General features: G+C 36.3%; 1 protein-coding gene across 1 annotated transcript in view; it reads right to left on the bottom strand.

Annotated features, from left to right (window-relative positions):
- Positions 1-4,408: 4,408 nt before the first annotated feature.
- The window catches only part of Tmem232 (transmembrane protein 232), a 254,152-nt gene continuing 238,381 nt past the window's right edge, over positions 4,409-20,179 (bottom strand). Inside the window, exons 12-13 of the mRNA XM_023703402.1 lie at positions 8,885-8,978; positions 4,409-4,649 (exon numbers count right to left, since the gene is read on the bottom strand). Coding sequence (XP_023559170.1) covers positions 4,482-4,649; positions 8,885-8,978 — 262 coding nt within the window. The 3' untranslated portion in view covers positions 4,409-4,481. The remainder of the gene's footprint in view (positions 4,650-8,884; positions 8,979-20,179) is intronic.

Raw genomic sequence — 20,179 nt, 5'->3', positions numbered from 1 at the left:
TCTGAGGTTGCATTTTGTTCCTTCTCTTCATTTTGTGTAGCACTGTCTTCTGACCTTTGTTGTAGATCTTTGTTGTAGTTATAACCTTCGCAGGTACTGAAGTTCAGGTGCAGCTCTACAAAGTTTGGACTTATCCAGCTGTGCCTGGCTTGGGTCTGGCTGCTGTGTTCAGCTCCTTCCCGCTGCTGCCCTTGAGGTTGAACCTGTTGTGCCCCTGTGGCAAGATGTTCTGCTCCTGGACTATCTGGGTGTATCTATCCTCTGCACTCTCTGCAGGGATTGCAGCTGCAGGGTTACACCCCAGGCATGTATGCCAGACCTGAGCTGTGCCTGGAGGGGGCAAGGTGGAGTAGGGGGGGGAGGAAGCTCTTCCTCACACTCACTGGGTCTGGGCTAGGACTGGGTCTGGGGGTTCCTGGAACACTGCAGAAATTCCAACTAAGTGGGTGGGGTGGAGGAGGTGCTGCGAAGTGGTGGGGGGCGTCCCAAGTGGGTGGGAGAGGGTTTCGCCCACACTGCGCCTGGGAAGGGACCGGTATTTTGTCTGTCCGGCGCAGGGTAGCAGGAATATCTCCCACACACTCATCCGACCTGGGCTAGGACTGGGTCTGGGGGTTCCCAGAACGTGGCAGAAATTCCTACTTCGCGGGCCGGGTGGGGGAGGTGCTGCAGAGTGGTGGGGGGTGTTCCATGGGGGTGGGAGAGGGTCTGGCCCATGCTGTGCCTGGGCTGGGACTGGTCCCATAGGCGCAGGTAGCAGGAAGCTCTCCCAACACACTCACCGGACCTGGGCTAGGACTGGGTCTAGTACTAACCTGTTTTGAAACTGTCTCATTGCTACTTCTTTCTCAAAAAAATTAATATAAAAAAGTACCAAGAAAGTAAACAATTACTCAGGTAAGAAAAATAAAATAAAATAAAAAACTTATGGATCATTTGATTTGTCTTTATTTTAAAATTAAAATAAGGAAATTTGCTCATTTTATGCTTATGTTACTCAGAATGTACCATTTATCATTTATTCATTCATGTCCTCTAACACATATCTTTCACTTTCCAATACTATGTGAAATTAACTAAAAATTTTGTGCGAAATGTATTCACAGAAAGTAAAAGCTACATGAAGTATTTTGTATGAAAAAATTGACTTGGTTACTAAAAGAACTCACTGTAAATGAATGCAGCAAACTTTGATTTATTAATTCAAAGTAGAAGTAAACATACATGACACAGTGGCATGGAAATAACTTTTACCCACCAAGAGATGTGTCCCTGTGTTAGGTTAACACTTCTTAAGAGTAGGACATTGATAGGTAAGGAAGAGCCACAGGAGGCAGGGAGACCTGGAGGAGCGTTCTGTTTTTTTTCTTTTTCTTCTTTTCAATTTAAAGAGGGAAATATACAAAAATAAATAACAAGACCTGAAAAAAAATACATTGATCAAAAATGAATAACTAAAAGATTCCATCTGATATCCTGCCTAGCATGAAAGTCCAAGAATTCTTCATGAGCTTTGAAGTAAAGTTACTACCAAATGTAACTTACACAGCATTGAAGAAATCTAATAGAGCTTGTATTAAGTATGTAAGGGAAAAATTAAAGGTTGTGGAAATGAACGCTAGTGCAGTTTCTTTGACATTATCTTAAAGTTAGCCATTTATATTTACTTTTAAATGTTACTCTTTCTCTAATTTTCTCATCCTGAGAAAGCTTGCAGAAAAAGCAAAATAGAGGACCAAAAACACAAAATAAAAAGCAGAGAGAGCACTTCCCATTGTTGCATAGTCTAATGCATTCTCTACCCCGGGCTCCACGTCCATTCTACTCATTTGAGTAGTGTCAACCTCAAACACAGCCTCCTTTCCTCTGCTTTGTGAGGCTTGGAAACAAGAACACATGAAGGGGAAAGGGAAAGAAGGAGACCCGGATGCTTTACACGTTTTTGCGCTTTCTGGAAGTGTGGTTTCAGAAACAGACATTGTTTTTCCAGTTCTATTTTTTTTTTCAGCACTCTCAGAACCAGACGTACTGTGGCCCTTGGAGCCTCCCATGCCACTGATCTGAGTTCCGCTGGAGAAGCCTTTGCTCGGAACTCTGGATTCTAACAACGCAAACCTTTCTATTCCATGGCTCTGGGGTGGTAGTGCTTTCCTGAGTACCTGTTTCTATGTTATTTGATTTCTTTTTATTTTCTCAGCTCACTTAACACCTTTTAAAACAATTCCTTGTGTTAAATTCTGCTAAGATGGTTAGGGATTGATTTTCTTAATTAGCTTCTGATTGAAACCAACATTTAATAAATTTTGTCTATTAAGGAAAACGAACAAAGTGAAGTGTGAGTGGAACTGTAAGGTGTCAACTCCTTCACAGCTAGCAGGAGGGCAGACCCTGATGGCCAAGTGCAAGCTCTGCTAATATTTCAGGAAGTATCTGAGAAACCCAAAGAAAACTGAGAGGTTGTGCTCCAACTTTAAAAAAGTGATTTAATGCGATAGAAGTAAAGATGCTAACCACTTCTCTTCTGCTCTCCCTTTTTCTCCCTGCCTTTCTCCACTTATCTATATATAAATTCAGGGACGTTTTTCTACCTTCCAAATCACTATTACTGTGAGAGCAAAAGCTTCATCACAACAGGTCTATGAATCCACTGGGATAGAAAATAATAGCACATTGGAAATGTAAAGAAAATCGTGGGAGTTAGAAACCAGGCAATGATGAAACAAGATTTTTGAATGAGTAAGATTCACAGAAATGGGACTATTATAAGAGGCAGTCAAACAGGGCTACGCCCTCAGGAGAGTCAAAGCAGAAGAAAACCATTACAACTCTGGCTGGAGGCAAACCCATTGAAGAGTAGGCTTCCAGATAGAGACGGAATGACCAGGTTTATGCGCCTCCCCAAGAGATAAGCAATATGCTACAATTATTATGACCTAGTTCAATGAAGTCTAGATAGGCATCAGTCACTCAGGTTGGTGACCAGGACCTCCTGATCCATCTCTTCCTAAGAAGGTCCTTGTTCTTTCCATGTACACTTGCTATATGACCTGCTTTCCACTGGATCAGTGTTACCTGAGCAGCTGTACTTGTAATCTTAACGGTTGATCACAGGATTTTATTTTCCCCATGTTGCACCCACCTCATGATTTTGCTAAACAAAACAGCAGAAACCTGTGGGCACCTACTTAACAATGTTTTCTTTTCTGCCATGTTTTTGTTATATAAAACAAAGAATCATTCCTCAATGCCATATAATATAGGTCTAAAAGTATATAACTTTTTAAAAATTATTTGCCAACCTTAGAAAGCTTAAGGATTTCCAATTTTAAACATGTAAATCCCAGGTGGGGGCTTCTTCTTGAAATACTTGAAAATTTTATAATGCTGGGCAAAAATTTCAGAGTGTTGGGCAACTATTTTATAGAGGTGAGGTATTCCCTAGCCTTTTTCACTAATTTATGTTACTTCCCCAACCTGTGTAATCACTTGACATCATGAAAAGGTACCTGTGTGGGGTTTCAAAAATTTATTTATGTATTTTGTAGAGTCTCGCTACACAATTTGGACTCATAGTGATCCTCCTGTTTTCAGTGCCACCATCCCCAGATGTGCCACCATCCCCAGACTTGATACCTGTGTTTGACTATTACTATGCCATGCTTAAAATTGAAGAAAAATAGAAAATAAATTATCTATAATTTTTTTATAAAAGTAATAAAAGGCATCACAGGACCCCAATCTCTTAACACTTGCTCATGGTTTGAAAGCCTCAGGTGAAGTAAAATGTCATTTTTAAATAAATTCTGATTGGATGATGCCTCCAATAATTGGTACTGAGCCTTCAGCATCATACAAATCCATTCTCATCAACTCCTCAGGCAAAGTAAAACCACTGCTGCTCAGAGATTTCCTCTGGCATTTGGGAAAGATCAACCCAGTTGGAGGTGACTGGCACTTCAAAATTCACTCATGTACAGTAATTTATCAAGCTCAAGTATCTAACATAAGATTTAGTCTGGCATAAATTGGTGATAAAATGCAAGTCCAAAGAGATGTCGTAAGTTCTTTTATTTGAATAATGGTAATTATAGATGTAGAAGACAATGATAGCTGTTTTTAGGAAACAATACTCATACACTGACTCATTAATTTGCAGTTCATTTTATGATATAGTCCAAAGAATATCAGCACTCTGAGAATGGATGACCAAGAGTACTATACATTTCAAGAATAGAATCAATTGAGAAAAGCACTAGCTGTAGTCTTGGAAGTTTATAACTGGCGAAATCCTTCAAATGTGATTATAACGTAGTTGACTATTAATGTAAGACTAAGCAATGACTATTAGATAACTTGCACCAGGATAACAACTCATTTGTCAAAAGAAGAGTCTAAAATCTCAATCTTTTCTGTGCTAGCAATTTCTGGCATGTCAACCGCAATGTTTTTGTGAGTGATTTTTTTTTTCCTAAGGAGATTACTTAAGTCCTGGGAGGAAGCTCGTAGGGCTTAGTTTGCTTGTGCAACTTCGCTTCTCTTTGCTTCATAATTTCTTGGAAGTGTTTTTTCTCCTCCAACTCTTTATCTTTCTGTTCTTTAGCTTCACATCTTGCATCTTCTCTTTGTTGGATCTCCAGCTCTTTCTGCCACTGTGACAGAGAAAATATTTCATTATGAATATGATTTCTGATGAAAAACATGCTCCTTAAAATGAAGATTCTTATATCCAGTTTTCTTCTTAATCTTTTCATAGCTATTTTTCAGGAATCTTACAGTCTATTGTATCAGAAAAATGAATGAGCCACCTATTAGAATATATTGTAGCACAATGAAAAAAGAATTTCCTTAATATTTTAAAGAAAACAAGTCAGTCACAAGAAGAAATAACAGACTTTCATTGCTATATATCAATGGTTTTAGCTTTCTTCATCAATACTGATATCCATATGTCAGCATGGGTCATAAAATATACAACCAAACTAAAGAAAAACAAAAATGTAGAGAAAATATAAATTTTTAAAACAGCATAAATTGTGATATTATTCGACATGAGACTAAAAGCCAAATTAACAGCTGAGTGAATGCTCACTCTGCATCAGACTAGCAAAACTACCTTCAAGGGGTGCATCTACACAGACCATGTTAATTTATAACAACCATGGCATATTTGCTGCCAAGAACCCTAGGAATGAGTAATCAGTGTTGAAAGTAATGACGATGACAAGCCAAACATTGTCATGAGAAACTTCTTTCCCTTTGTAAAGCATCTCATGAAGAGAATGCTTACAGGACTGGCAGATCCTCTGCAGACTGAGTAAAATATTCAAGGTAGAATGACTCCTCGCATAAAGTTTTGGAAAGGCTTTATAACACTGTTCTTTCTGTCACCCCCACAGAGTAGAAGCATGTATACAAATGAACAGACTGAGCTACCTAGGAAGTCTAAGCTGTAGAAAATTTTATGTAAAAGTACTATGAATCGTGGCTATTTGTTTTCTGAGTTATATGCATGAAAATAAACTGAACTAAAGCTCCGACCACAGCATGTTGTGTACCCTTGAGGAGGGCAATTGATTGAAAAGTCTAAATACTAAAGAATCAGTATTACAAACCAAAGCATAATATCACATGCACTTATTATTTATCTCAGCTCAAGTTTTACAACATAAGAAATACAAATTACCAACTTGTATTAATATTCTATCTACACACAGTTATTAATCATGTAAGTGGTTTGCCAGAAACCATTTTTGTGTGAAATGTAAAGAAAATTGAGATGAGATAGCCAGAAAATTCAGGTACAGTCAAATGTTTATTATTGGGTTTAGTCCATAAGTCATATGATACTCAATAATCACACATAACTTTTTCCTATATAAACTAAAGAATAATCTAATCATTTAAAAATATAAATTTTAATGGCAGTATAAAAGTGGCAGTTGATATAACCATGATAATATCTACAAAAGTCATTGATGCACCTCATATGAGAGATTTTGGTGTACCTCATACTTTGTCTAATATTGTGAAAAGTCAGCAGAGAATTAAATATTAAAAACTGTCAGTAAAATACTTGTTTTTCCAAATCAAATTTATGTATAAATGCATCAATACATATAAAAGCATCCAGGAAGAGGTATCATATTATTACTGTTCAGGAGACAGCTTTTTCTTTTTTTTTTTTTTTTTTTTTTTGGTAACCTATCTTTGGAAATCAGCATGCCTGGAATTCAAGATAACATCAAAATTCCTTTCAGTAGCTAGGAAAAAATAAGTTGCTTTTTATTTTGCTTGCACATGGCTAGTTCAATTTAGATAAATCAATGCATTATCCGAATTTTTTCTTGCCAGTGCAGTAGCTATGAAAATAAAAATACTCTTGAAGTTGATAAGAAATGAAAGCACCATTTATTTCTGTATTCATCCCCTTTATTTAGAGATTCATTCCCCATGCTATTGGTTACATCAAAGTACAAGGTACCTTATTGCCTGCTGGACAGCGTAGTAACTCTCTTATTCCTTGCATACTCCAACCACTCAAATAAAAGCAGTTGGCTCAGAGAGAGAATACTATACCTAACTTTTGGGATGTCTGCTGTTTCTTTCAGTATTATAGACCACACCCTATGATCTCCAATTTTAATTAGGGACCATAAAATAAGAATCTGATAATCTACATAGAAGTGAAAAGGAAAATAGATCAGAAGTCCACAGATCTGGTTCTATGCAAAGACTCAGTCATGTATATTAATCTCACAACTTTGAGCAAAAACCTGAATTATAAACCATTATGTTATTCTTCTTGTAGATACATTTTTACAGGATTACTGTGAGGATTAAATAAAATAACATAAGACAATTTTGCAAAATATAAAATACAAATACAAAGAACTACTCTATTCACTTGAAAGCACTATATATATCTCATATATATGGATATATATATATATATATTATATATATATACTTCCATAAACTTTCTCAAATAAAAATACATATTATTTTATTAAGCTCCATATCAATTTAGAACTCATACACAAAGTTTTCATGTGTGTTTTCAGAACTCCTTTCCCTGTAGCTCCATTATAACTTCCCCATGGCAGTGATCAGCAGATGATGCTTATACCAAATCATGACGTTACAAGTCTCTTTTCTCCAACTCAGAATATTGCCCTCTCTATTGTTAGGTAGTCTTAAACATCCCTAGCACACTCAAAGATTTGTGTGTAAATTCTACCCCTAGACTTGTATTAAAAGCTATACATCATATTACATATAGTACATAGAATATACAACAGCATGTTGTTGCCTATTGTAATCTATTCAAGATCATTTTGTTGAAGTAAATAGTTAAGCATAGAAGTTGAAATGTATGAAGCATTAGACATTTTTGAGAATTCCTTGTACATATAATATATTTCTTTGGTAAACACTATATTAGTGACTAGTAGAGCACTGTTATAGGTCTCAGTGATTTAAGATACCCATCAGTTCCTCTACATCTCTTTGGGCTGCATCTGGAGGGGTGCAAAGTTACATTTCTTGTTATATAGGTCTTGCTTTATTTTGGTCTTAATCATCCAGCAGCAAAGTATAAAAATGACGTATAAAAAGTAAAGCCATATTAATATGTTGAGCTGCAAAAAGCTCAAGTCAACAACTTCTGACATTGCCTACAGATAACCCACTACTATTATGGACTACTGGACTATATTGGATTATTTTGCTGAGTTCATGTACCTACACTATTTAAGTGGCAGTGGAATACCCATCTCTGACAAAACTGAACAAAACAGGGGATATAAATGAAGGACTATTTTATAATGAAATATATACATACAAAATAGGATAGATATACAGCTACTTTCTCTTAATTCAATGAGAAGGAAGATTTGTACTAATAGTGTTTGGACAAGATATCATGTGTGCATCTTGTATTATGAATAACTACTACGAAGACAATTTGTAATGTGTTAATTATTGTAACTGTCTTACTAAACTGTTTTGAAACTGTCTCATTGCTATTTATTTCTCAATAAAATTAATAATAAAAAAGATACCAATCAGTATTAAACTCTACTGCTTACAACTTTTGCTGTAGTGGCCTAGATACAAGCTTGTGGAAGTCAGCATTCAGTGTGATCAGCAAAAGAAACAATCACTTATTTTTTTCTTAAGAGATTACTAGGTAAAATGTGAAAAATTAATATTTTAACATCAAAATTTGATAGAGCTTCTGGTGATAAAAAGAAAAATATTTTATGTGCTATTAAATCCATATGGTATTTGACAAAAACCAGAAAATATTAGTCTCTTTCTCTTACTGTAGCTCTACTACTTAAAAAGTAGACATAAAATGATGTGCATTAGGTAAAAAAAATCAGCTAAATATAGCAGAATGACTTGAGTGTCCTATGTGAACAGTCCTACATTGTCATTGCTTGTTTTACTCATACTAATTGCAAAGTAATTAAAATTCTTTCTGATCTGTCAAGGATAAAGAATGATCACTGAAAATTGAGTCAAAAGGTTTCTGTTCCATTGTTAGAACTGCATTGCAGAAGAAATCAGTGTGCAGTGTTCAGTATCAGAGACTTGTCACAAGAAAGGAGTCCTAATTCAGGAAACTGGATTAGGCTAACAGTGCGCAAATGACAGAAGGCCAAGTTTTCTGTAATCCAGCAAAGGCACTGAGCTGTAGAAAATCTTGTATATCTCATTATGTAAAAGATAGTAAGATAAAATTAAGCTTGGCAATGAGCAATTAAGACTCTACTTTAAATGCTGCATATTAATATTTCAGTCCAAGAACTACATTTTATAATACAAAAATACATTTAAAGAACAAAGCTTATAATGTTAATTTAAGAAAAGCCATTCTTACGTGATGGTCAATAATTTTTGCCAATTCTTTATCCGCTTTGGTGAAGAAATCTGGATACGAGAACATGGGAAGTTCTGAAAGAGAAGGACGTTCCCTTCAAAAGAGAGAAAAAAAAAAAAAACAGATCCAAAGTCAGGTATGCATATTCTTTTTTCTCCTAGAAACAAAGATTTAAAAATCATAATTCATTATTAATTATTTTCATTCTACATTGTTAACATAAAATACTTTGTGTAGACCACTAAAGGTTAGATTTTAGCTTCTGTGAACTCTCGGGTTATCAGCACAAATATCTGACAGTGAGCATAACATATAGTAGGAAAACTAGAAATAATAAAACAGCTACTTCTCATATAGTGATACTGGTCAGTAGCAAGTGAGATGTTCAGGATATGAAGGGTTTACGTAGCTATGAAGCTGGTAATGCCTAATGAGGATCTTCATGCCTATCTCCACACTCAGCCTTACAAATATGGAAACTCTGATGGAAGCCTGAGGCCAAGAATTTGATCTAAGGTACACTGAAAGCGGTGTGATTCAATATTTTTCCAAGGTATTCATAACATTAAGGGTGAGACACGGTAGTCTAGCAACAGCTTGATGAAAGCATTGGCAGGACAAAGCTAGCCACCAAGCTAAGGGACATTCAGTATCCAATTAGCTGCATATTAATTGCTCTGTTAAAGTTAGTATGAAGAAATGGTGTGTATCCAGACATTTGTAAAACAAAAAGATATAGTGGAGGATGGTTTTTTTTTTTTTCTTTAAAAAAAAAAAAAAAGAGAGTCTTTCTTAAGGAAAAGCCGAAGGAGAGATAGGGCCTGAAAATTTTCCATATCCAAAAGAAGTCTGCTCAACCTTTTGGACTAGAGTGCCTAACATTGAATCTTGTTCAAGTTATTAATTATGCTATTGTGTTCTTGACCCTTCTCCTACGCTATCTTTATGGCACCAGATCCTACTGCTCCGCACTGTGCTCAGCACTTATCAGATCTTTCTAATTATCTTTATCTTCACCATCCCTCCTCTAGTCACCTTTCATGTGGACCAACATCTGTTTTGCAACCCCTGTATCTACCATTGCTTGCTTACTTCATCCTTATCTGTACAGTGGAGCCAGATTTTTTTCCTATAATCTTGTACTTCAATATTTCCCCATTCATTTTAAGATTAAGATCACATTTGATAATAACCTTGCAATGCACTTGCTAAAAACAATTTACCATGTTTTCTCTAAAGTCATTTCTCTCCCCTTTTGGCCTGGAGATCTGTATCCCTATACACAGGTTTTTGTTTTGTTTTGTTTTTTGTTTGTTTTTTTTTTTTCAATTGTTGTGGGGTAGCTGATTCTGTCTCACTATTGCTTGCCAGTACATGCTGTCAACCTTCCTCTACTTCCTCCCCCCACACCCTCCATACATGTTTCAGGAGTGGCCAATGTCTATTTATCCTTCTGCTATCAGCATACCAGCTATGAGATTCAGGTCAACACTTCTGAATCCATCATCAGCTTTACCTTTATCACAATCCCAGACACAAGTTCACATTTATCACATGCCTGTGTGGGGTTTACGTCTTCATAACTAGACCATGAGTTACATGGTCATGGAGACTTTTACCATCTCTTTGGCACCCCTCACAGTGCCATCACTTCATGAATGCTTGCATGTTGTTGTATGCATGAAGCAATGATATGCTTTCATCTTCTTTATCTTCCTAGCCATTGCAAAAAATCTATCACACATTGATGCCAGCACAGTAATATTTGTTAGCGCAATTGTGATTATAGAAACTTTCAAAGTAAAGCTAGAGGATAGCGAAAGTGGGAGTTCAAAGAAAAAGAACTGACATGACAGGATACCAGAGAAAATAGAGCTTCTCCCAGCCTATAATCTTCAGAATTATTTTGAGCAGAATGATGTGAGTTTCTCTCACCAGCCTATTAAGACATTAAAGAGAAATGTGACCCTGGAAAGCTTGGAGATTGAAAGACATGCAAGGAATGACCTTTGGGTTAATTTATTTATTCTATGAAATCTGGGTATTTCTAATACTCAGAAGAATTATGCTAAATGCTACAAGAAATATAAATAAGACACAATTTTAAAATAATCTAAAGGTTAAAAGTATTCAAGCACATTACCTTGACAAGATAAGATGAGACACAAAATAGTAAACATTCAGTGATATGAACTGAAAAAAGGTATTTTAAGAATGGTTAATCACATGCCTTTGTTTTTTAATTTTGATTTTTTTGTTTAGTACATATTTGTGGGGCGTAGACTCCTGCACATGTAAATGCATTTTAATTCTGCTTTCATCCCTTCCTATCTCCTCTTTCTCCCCTCCTTCCATCTCTTGAGTCTTCTTTACAAAAGACCTATTTCCATTTTTCCTATTGTTCATCTTGTATTTTGTTCTTTATATTTGGGTTTCTCTTATATCAGAAATCATGCATATTCAAGCTTATGGGTCCAATTTATCTTACCCAAAATTATGGTCTAAAAGTGCTTCCATTTTCCTTCAAAAATCTCAGAGTTATTCTTCTTTATGTCAAAGGAGAAAAGTACTAATCAACAAATTGACATCACACTCAGGCAGATCTCAAAACAAATTTTGGTTTTGCCACTTAGTGTTATTTTATCCTTGATGGAAAAAATAATTGTCCTTGACTTATAGAAATTAAAAGGACATGAGTTGTAAATATATAGAAAGAGATAAGATGTAAAACTGTGAATGTGTTTCAACTGTAACATCTTTATCACCATCATATCAACAGAATTTACAAGAGGAAGCCATGGTTCTAACTGGTGCTATCCATTATAAGAAAAATTAATAGGGGACAAAACAATTTTGATGAACCTTAAATGAGACACAGTTTTGATCTTTTAAACTAAATGGGAGATAGAGAAACACTTCCAGAAAAAAAGCGTATTAGGTTCTCATGGCTGCTTCAAAAAATTACTGTAAGCAGAGAATCTTTTAAAAAATATTTTCTCATGGTTATGAAGGCCAAAAATCCTAAATCAAGTTGCTGGCATGGTGACTTCCTACAAAAACTCTAGAGGAGAATCCAATCCTTGTCTCTTTCTTGGCTTCTGTTGGCTGTTGGAAATCCTTGGTATTCCTAGACTGCGGGTACATTGCTTTTACCTCTGTCTCTGTATTTACACAGTCTTTTCCTTCTGTGAATCCATGTCTTCTCCTTTTGGGACACTTTTTATAAGAATGTAGGGATACTGCCATTGGATCTAAGGCCCACATAACTAAGACCTTACCATTCACCTCAGTTTGACTAAACTTTAGACAAATATCCTCTTGGCTTCTCATAAAATTTTCATGAGAAAACTTTCCCTTGTAAATCATCTTTTAGCCCTTTAAAAAGAAATATCCTCCCAGGATGTGGGCAGCTTTACAACTTAGGGCCTGGAAAACCTGGGACTAGGACCTGGAGCCTTCCTTTGAATTTAACCATCAGGAAAGATAGCATGAGTTCCCATTACCTATGGGATGTCAAGGAGCCTAATTGAAGGAAGCGAAAATCAGCAAATTCATAACATTGATCTAATCAGTCACTTAATAACTCTCTCTACTGTCTTCTTCTTCCCATTAGCTCACTGGAATATGCATATATCAACTTTCTCAAACAAATCCCAACATTCTGCAGTACTAACACACACTGATAAAAAAAAAAAAAAAAAAAAAAAAAAAAAAAAAAACTCCAGGTTTTTGTTTCAGAGGACCTGAATCCAACTTCTCTTCTTTATCTCAGTAGTCACCAGTAAAATTACTGGCTTAATTTATCTAGTGCAATTTTTCTTTGACACATTCTAATACAGGATAATCTTTTCTTGAAATCAATCCATTAATTAAATCTGTCAAGACCTTTTCCCGAATAAGGTCACATTCACAGGCACAAGAGGTTAAGATATGGATATATCTGTGGGAAATAAAACCAACCTAGTACAGATAACAAAATGGTAACAAAGACTTGAAGAAAACAGGGAGTTCATTTCCAGAGACATACGTAGATTTATATGGCTGGAACTCAGTACACTTTCAAGAGAAGAAGAGGTAACTCATTGATGCATTTATTCATCCATTTAATCAAGCATTTGATCTAAGAAGGATTCTATTTTGAAAAAGGTGAAGAAAAATAGAACAAGAATCCCTTGGACAATGCTCCCCAGAAGTGGGAAGTCCATACACAGGGAGACACAGGATCAAAAACTCCAGTGCACTACAGCAAGTGCTGTGAAACAGAGTTCTCTGGAGCACTGAGCTGGTTAGTTCTCACACTGGATCTAAGGAGGTTCCTCAAACTGAGATAAGCAACGTATCTCACCCTAGACACAGACTAGATCACCGGTTGGCAGAGTCCCCGGTTCCTATCACAGAGAAAGAATACTCAAAATGCATGAGTAAGAGGCTGTGGCAAGGCTTATTAGGCAGAAATTCTAGTACAAGTTCATCCAAACAATATGGGCCATTGAGAGAGAGGTGAATTATTTCCAGGAACAGAGATTATACTATGTGTTTAAAGAGAATTTAAAAAAAATAAAACATTAGAAATGATACAGAATTTCACAAACAAAATGTTGCAAATTCAATAAAGATTGTTATACTACATATTGTTGCCTATACTCCTCTTAAAAAGGTGGGTGTGCTGAACAGAGAAAGCCCCCACCCGCAGGATAGCATCCCATTTTACAGGTACAGGCACCAACTGTTGTGATTTTTTGAGTTTTGAATAGGTAATTTAGGCAATTTTTTTATTCTCTTAACTTGCTCCTTTATTGCAGGATCAGGCTACTGGTCCTTTCTCAGTTAGGCCTTTAGAGGTGTTCAGTGCCCTGGAGGAATTCAGGGTATGATAGTTTTGAAAGGAAAAGAGCCTAAACATCACCAAAGGAATGTCAAGATGGAGTGCCTTGGATTACTTCAACTGGGTCCCAGAACTTTCTGTCTTCCTAATGGTTAAAGTTTTAGTTATGCTTTTTTCTCCTACCTACCCTTCTTTTACCACCTCAGGTCTGAGAGTAGAAAGACAGCTTTGTTGGATATCCATCCAAGATGAGCCAGACATTACTATGATGAGGTTGATGAAAAGATACACTTAGGATATGCTCAGTACATTTAATATAGCAAAAATGGGAAATGAGGGCCGGCCAAATAGCTCAGCAAATTAAAGCTCCTGTAAGCAGCTCAGGGGCTGGGGGTTCAATCCCCGGGCCTGCCATGCCGGCCCTGTCCCTGAGGCACACTGAGATGGCAATTGAGACTGGGCATGGTGGCATACACCTGTAATCTCAGCTCTTTAAGGCTGTAAACAAGTGGATCACTACGAGTTCGATCTAGTAGTGAGACCCTGAACACCCTGTGGACCCTTCCCTAAAATATAAAAAATAAAAAAAAAAATAAAAAGGGAAATGAACAGATATTTATCAAAAAAGTGGGGAAGATGACATCTTTCCTTATGCAAAACTATGAATTTTTGGTCTGGAAACCTTCCCTGGGAAGCTCCAGGCGTGGCATGAGCATCTTATGAGCAGGAGCTCTTTCCTAGAACACATAGCACATACAAATCTCATGCCTGTGTAAGTTTGCATCTAATCTTCTCACTTACTTAAGACTCTGTCAAAGAGAATTAAGACATCAGACAAAATATTATTTTTATTTTAAGCAAATGATATTAACAACTGGAATTATCCAATAAAAAGAAGATTTTTGTATCAAATATACAAAGCCCAGAATTCCAACAGTGTTTAGTAATCAAATGAGTTGCCTTTGAATAAATTCAAATCTCCATATTGTACTAAGTAAATTTTAGGAAAAGTAACTAGGATTTCTCTTTGTCCTCACGGTTTTCAGTAGACCAAAGACCACATAGACCAGGATAACTGCATTAGCTAGACCGTTTAATGAAGTATGTTTTAAAACATTGGTAATCCACTGAAATATCAGGGCTTGCAAAGCCAAAAGCTTAGATGAAAGAAACCAGGAAGAGCATATATCACATTTTATGAGCTATTTTTCTAGAGTACTCCTCCATTTGCTGATTGAAGTACAAGGTGAAAACTCCAAGAAAAAAAGAATTTTGATTAGAGGTGGACAGCCAGCAGAGCATTTGGTAAACTCATAGGGCCAGAGAGGAGTGGAAAATGTCATTACCATTCAGAGCTGCCAAGGTAGCCAATACTTGAGGGACGGAGCTCAAGGGCAATGAGTGCCACAGTCACCATGAGGGTTTTCCTCAGGACATTTGCTGAATTACTAAATGAAGCAGGATGAGAAGTCACTGAAGAGCAGAGTGAGAGCTTTCAGAGACTTCCCAGTATCGAGGAACACAAATTTTCAATTTCAGAATCAACAAATTTAGAAAAGACTTTGTAAACCTTTCGGTCTTTCCTTTGGAACTTCTGGGCTCATGTCTGGATCAAATGTAGCCATAAATTAAAAGAGATTATCTTTGCATCACTGCAGTCACTGGTTAAAATACTCTGCCATCAATCAAGTTACAAAACAGAAGTTAAACTCTTTCTGGAGGCAAAGAGCACCAACCAGATTTATAATTTTTCATAAATATGTTTTGACATCGGTAAGAAATTATTAGGCATCACAACAAAAATTGCATAGTAACTGTGGTTACAAACGTGGGTTTTTAAATAACTATAAAAACATATTTAAATAAATGAGGGACAAGATGGAGTGTTTCACTAAAAAACTGGTGGTCTATTTAAAAATTCTTTTAGTAATTCTAGAATTGAAATAAAAGCATATGTAAAATTTAATAATGAATATATCATCAAATTGAAGCTAAAAGACAAGATTAATGGGCTGGAAGATGAGAAAATAAAAATATATCCAGTCAAGCACAGAAAAAAAATATAGAGGAGAAGAGACCTATTAAGAAAGTTCAAAATAGCATTGATTTAATGACAAAAAACTGAAAAGAGCCAGGTACTTCAAACAGCTGAAAAGATAAATTGTGGCAGATCTACATAATATAAATGAAATGTTTAAAATTTTTAAATATTTTTATGCAATAAACGAATGAACTGTAGTTCAATGTAACCACACAGATCAATTTAAACACATGCAAAAACCAATGTAAGCTGAAATGCTGGACTATGGCTGCAACATCAACATGCTGAGAAGCTGAGGCAGGAGGATCACAAGTTCAAGTCCAGCCTAGGTAACTTAGCAACTTAGCCATACCCTGTCTCGAAAGAAAGAAAGAGAAAGAAAGAAAGAAAGAAAGAAAGAAAGAAAGAAAGAAAGAAAGACAGACAGACAGACTAGGGCAGCAGCTCACTGCATAGGCTATGGGTTCAATCCCACTACCACACAAATCAAAAACAAAAAATCAACTTATTTAAGAAAACATACAGTATAATTTCATTTATAAGAAACAAACCACATAAAATTGAACAATACAGTCTTAAGGATGTGTTCATTTGTGGAAAATCATAAAGCACAGCCAAAGAAGACCTTCGTCCATGTCAACCGGATGCTGGTGCCAAACTCTCGGACTTCTCAGATTCTAGAGCCATGATCGAATACACATATTTTTGTAAATTAAAAAAAGAATGACTTTGAAAGTCAAAGATAATAAGTCTTTCTGGAATGCATGAGAACCAAGTGATTAAGTTTTCATACATTTCAGTTTCAGGAATCTGCATTTCTTAAGGTGAGGGAAATTTTGATAATATATTTATTATATTGTCACTAGTACTGGTTTTATTCAATTTATAAATTTACTACATTATTGCACATACGCACTCTATACCACTTTATATATTATACATCTGAGAATATAAAAAGAATTAAAAACATTTTTATGTGAATGAAACATGTGCTGGAGCAACAGCACAGCTTGTCTTGTGTAAAAACTGCCTAGCTACCAAAAATAAGAGATACAAAGCACTTATGTGTAGGCATTTAGATGCATATGGATAACAGACCTTTAAGTAGGAAATACAGCTTGACAAAATCCAAGTAGGCTGACCATGTGCTGGGCTTGCAGCTAGCACCTAGATAAAACCAATATTAATCGAATCATCTGAGGACTATCTCAAGCAGCATCACCTAACCCATTTCCAAATTGTTTTCTAGGAGGCTGATGGCTCTAGAAGTCTTCACAAAATATGGCAGCATCTCTGTTCAGCCTGCAAAGCACCACTACCTGGAGGCACTGCTGGCATGGTAGGAAAAGGAGAAGCAATCCCCTGCCTATTATACATTGGCTTTCTTCAAGCAGAAGTTGCAGAAGCCAAGACCAGAAGTTGGAATTCAAATTGACCAGAACTACTCCAAGGCTTTGACAGTCCCTGAGCATCTCACAAATCCCTCTCCTAAAACATGGGCCAGAAAGGTCAGTTTACCCTTAACAAAATTAGGTCTTAAACTGAGCCATCTGTTAATCCTCGAGTAGCATTTTTTTCCCCCAATTCCACTTCATTATTCTTAAGGACCTTAGTTCATTCCCGAAGCCAAAAGCTTTCAATTCCTTAGAGACATACTTAACTAACTGTCACACTGAGAAATCTACCTGGTCACATTTAATTTTTCATGAATCTATAAAATAAGAGTTTAAAATGAAGGAGATTTTCTGGGCACAAGAAGGAAAGAATTTTATACCAATTAACTGATTTTAATTTTTCATTTGGAAGAGCTGATTAATGTAAATAGTAAATACTTCAGTATACTTTGACCATTATTTCTATTTTTTACTCTAATTATGTTGCCCAACCCACAGCTGTCCATTGAGGATAAAACTCAAGGCACAAATATTTACAAAACTATTAGTCAAAGTTTTAAAAATCTAACACAAAATTGTTCTCCTTGGCCACTTTTCAAAAGAGCTTATTTGAAGTTGACTTATTTTTGTCATTACCTGCCCACATTAAATGTATCTTGGAACTATGTGGCTGGCTTAGTTTTTGTGATAGCTGTATTCTAAAACACTGCACAGAAACACCCCAGAAGGGAAAGAGAGAGTTAAAATAAGTTATATCCGCACCCCTCTGACACCAACGACTTGGGTAATGACCTCCTTTCAGCCTTCCATGAAGAACTGTCAGTCAAAGGGGTGCCCCAGGGTCTTGGGCTCTGACTCTCCCAGTGATCTTGTCCCAGGGGCTCTGTCTCAGACAGCAGCTTCTACACTTTCAGTCTCAATTTTCCCTGCCAGCCAGACTATTGATCTGATGGTTTCCATATACAGCTTTTGCTGGAAAGTCTTAGCTATCACTTTCTCAAAGGCTAGAGTCTGCCAACACAACTGAGAAACTTAGAGCCTAGGCTTTTTTAATTTTAATTTCTTTTTAATCCACTGTGTCAAAATTTCCAGTGAATGTGTTCCATGGCAACAATTCATCCCATATTCCAAGACATGAAATGTCATAGTCTTGGGCCTGTAACCACCCTAGCATTACAGAGCCATATTCTACTACAGTTTTCACCCTAAATCAATTTATCTGTTAAAGTAGAGTCTTTTCATAGATCCCACTGTAAATACTAATTTATATGTTGTCAGAACAGGATTGGGATGTAATTGTTATCAAAAGACAAAATAAGAGTATGCTATGCCAGTAAGTTAACATAGCAGAAGATGTAATGTGCATCTGGGACAGGTGTGGCTTTCTTTCCAGGAATATTTTTAAAATACTTCTGTAGAGATGAGCAGAACTTGGAGGACAATTACTATGAATAATGTTGCACGGTTACTTCAGTATGTAAAGAGTCCGTTGAGGGACAAATCTCCCCAAAGAACATAGAATTGTTTCCATTTTGAATATGTTAATTTTAGTGTCTTACACTCTTTGGGACTGACTGGTTGCTCTCTAGGCCCTCTGTACTGCTGTAACCCGGGGATGCCCAAGTCTGTTCTTTGTTAGAACCACAATATTTTGTACCCAATATGCTCCTATTTTTAAATTTTCCCCTTCATTTTGGAGGAGCACATTCTTGTAAAGCTCCCTAAACTATAATGCATGAATGTAAATGATTTGAAGTTTCATACTTTAAAAAGTCTTTATTAAAAAAAGTCTTTATAACACAGTCTCATCTGATAGATTAAGACAAGAACGTATTCCTGAAAGCAAAGAAACACATGAAATATTCGCTCTCTGGCCCCGGAAGTTTTAAATTTCCTTTTCTCTAAATGCTTCCATTTTCGTAGTGACATACATAGAGGGTACATTTCCATTATGGCCCCAGTAATCCTCACTTCCTGGTACTCATGCCCTTGTGTCATTCCTTCTCCCTGAGGTCTTGGATCTAACAATAGACTATGATAAACATGAGTTAATATTTTCATGATTAAGTTTGCAAACATTGTTTTGTTTTCTCAGCATGTGTCTTTGGTATATACCTATTGGAGAGGTCAAGGAAAGGAGGATGGTCTATGGCTGATGATCAAGATATCTCTAAGTTTTCAAACATTTCACAAGAAACTAAATCCTGCATTCCTGACTTACTCTTTAAGGCAGCACAAATTATGTCAATTGGCTCAGTCACAGTGAATGAGAGTTTTGGGGAGGGTCTCAAAGGTGGAAATCACACTTACATTGTAAAGGTGGTGTATCTACTTTTTCCATATTCTGCTCATTAGAAGTCCACATAAAATGCAGTTGAAGGGATTGTTCATTGATGTGGGCACTTAGTGTGTGACGATCATTGGAGGCCCTTTTAGAGCTGTGTACTATCATAGTGAATCCATTTCCTTGAACAGCCCTCATAAGCGTATCTCTAAGCCATTTTTTCTTGTATTGAACAAAGACATTACTCTCCTCCTTGGCATGTTTCACTAGGAACTATAGGGTGATGAGGGAGGAGTGAAAGCAGAATATATCCTCCAGAGCCAGAGAGCGAATATTTCATGTCTTTCATTGCTTTCTGGGCTCCAAATATATCTGCTCCATATAAAGTCTTTACCTGTATTCAGTACAACAAACAAGCAATCAGCAAAAGCTTTTAAGCAGTAAAATAGTATGATCAGAATTCTATTTTAAAAGGATTGCTGCGATAGTTATATAGATTGAACAAGAAATACTTACAGATGTGGGACCATTTCTGGACCAATTGAAATAAAATGGAGATGGTGATTACAAGAGTTTGGATGGGCAGTCTTACCAGAGGAGCATTGATTCCCATTGCAACTGTGCAGACTTTGGGGAGTGAGAATAGTGGGATGTAAATGACCCAAGTTTTCCCCCTTTTTTCTGCATCTAAGTGATTTTATCATTGGTAGCTTGAAGACTTAATAGCACGAGAATTTAGTCATAGACAAAA

This window comes from Octodon degus, unplaced genomic scaffold, assembly GCF_000260255.1.
Source record: "Octodon degus isolate 3935 unplaced genomic scaffold, OctDeg1.0 scaffold00169, whole genome shotgun sequence".
NCBI lineage: Eukaryota > Metazoa > Chordata > Mammalia > Rodentia > Octodontidae > Octodon > Octodon degus.
This window is presented reverse-complemented; position numbering and strand designations above follow the sequence as displayed.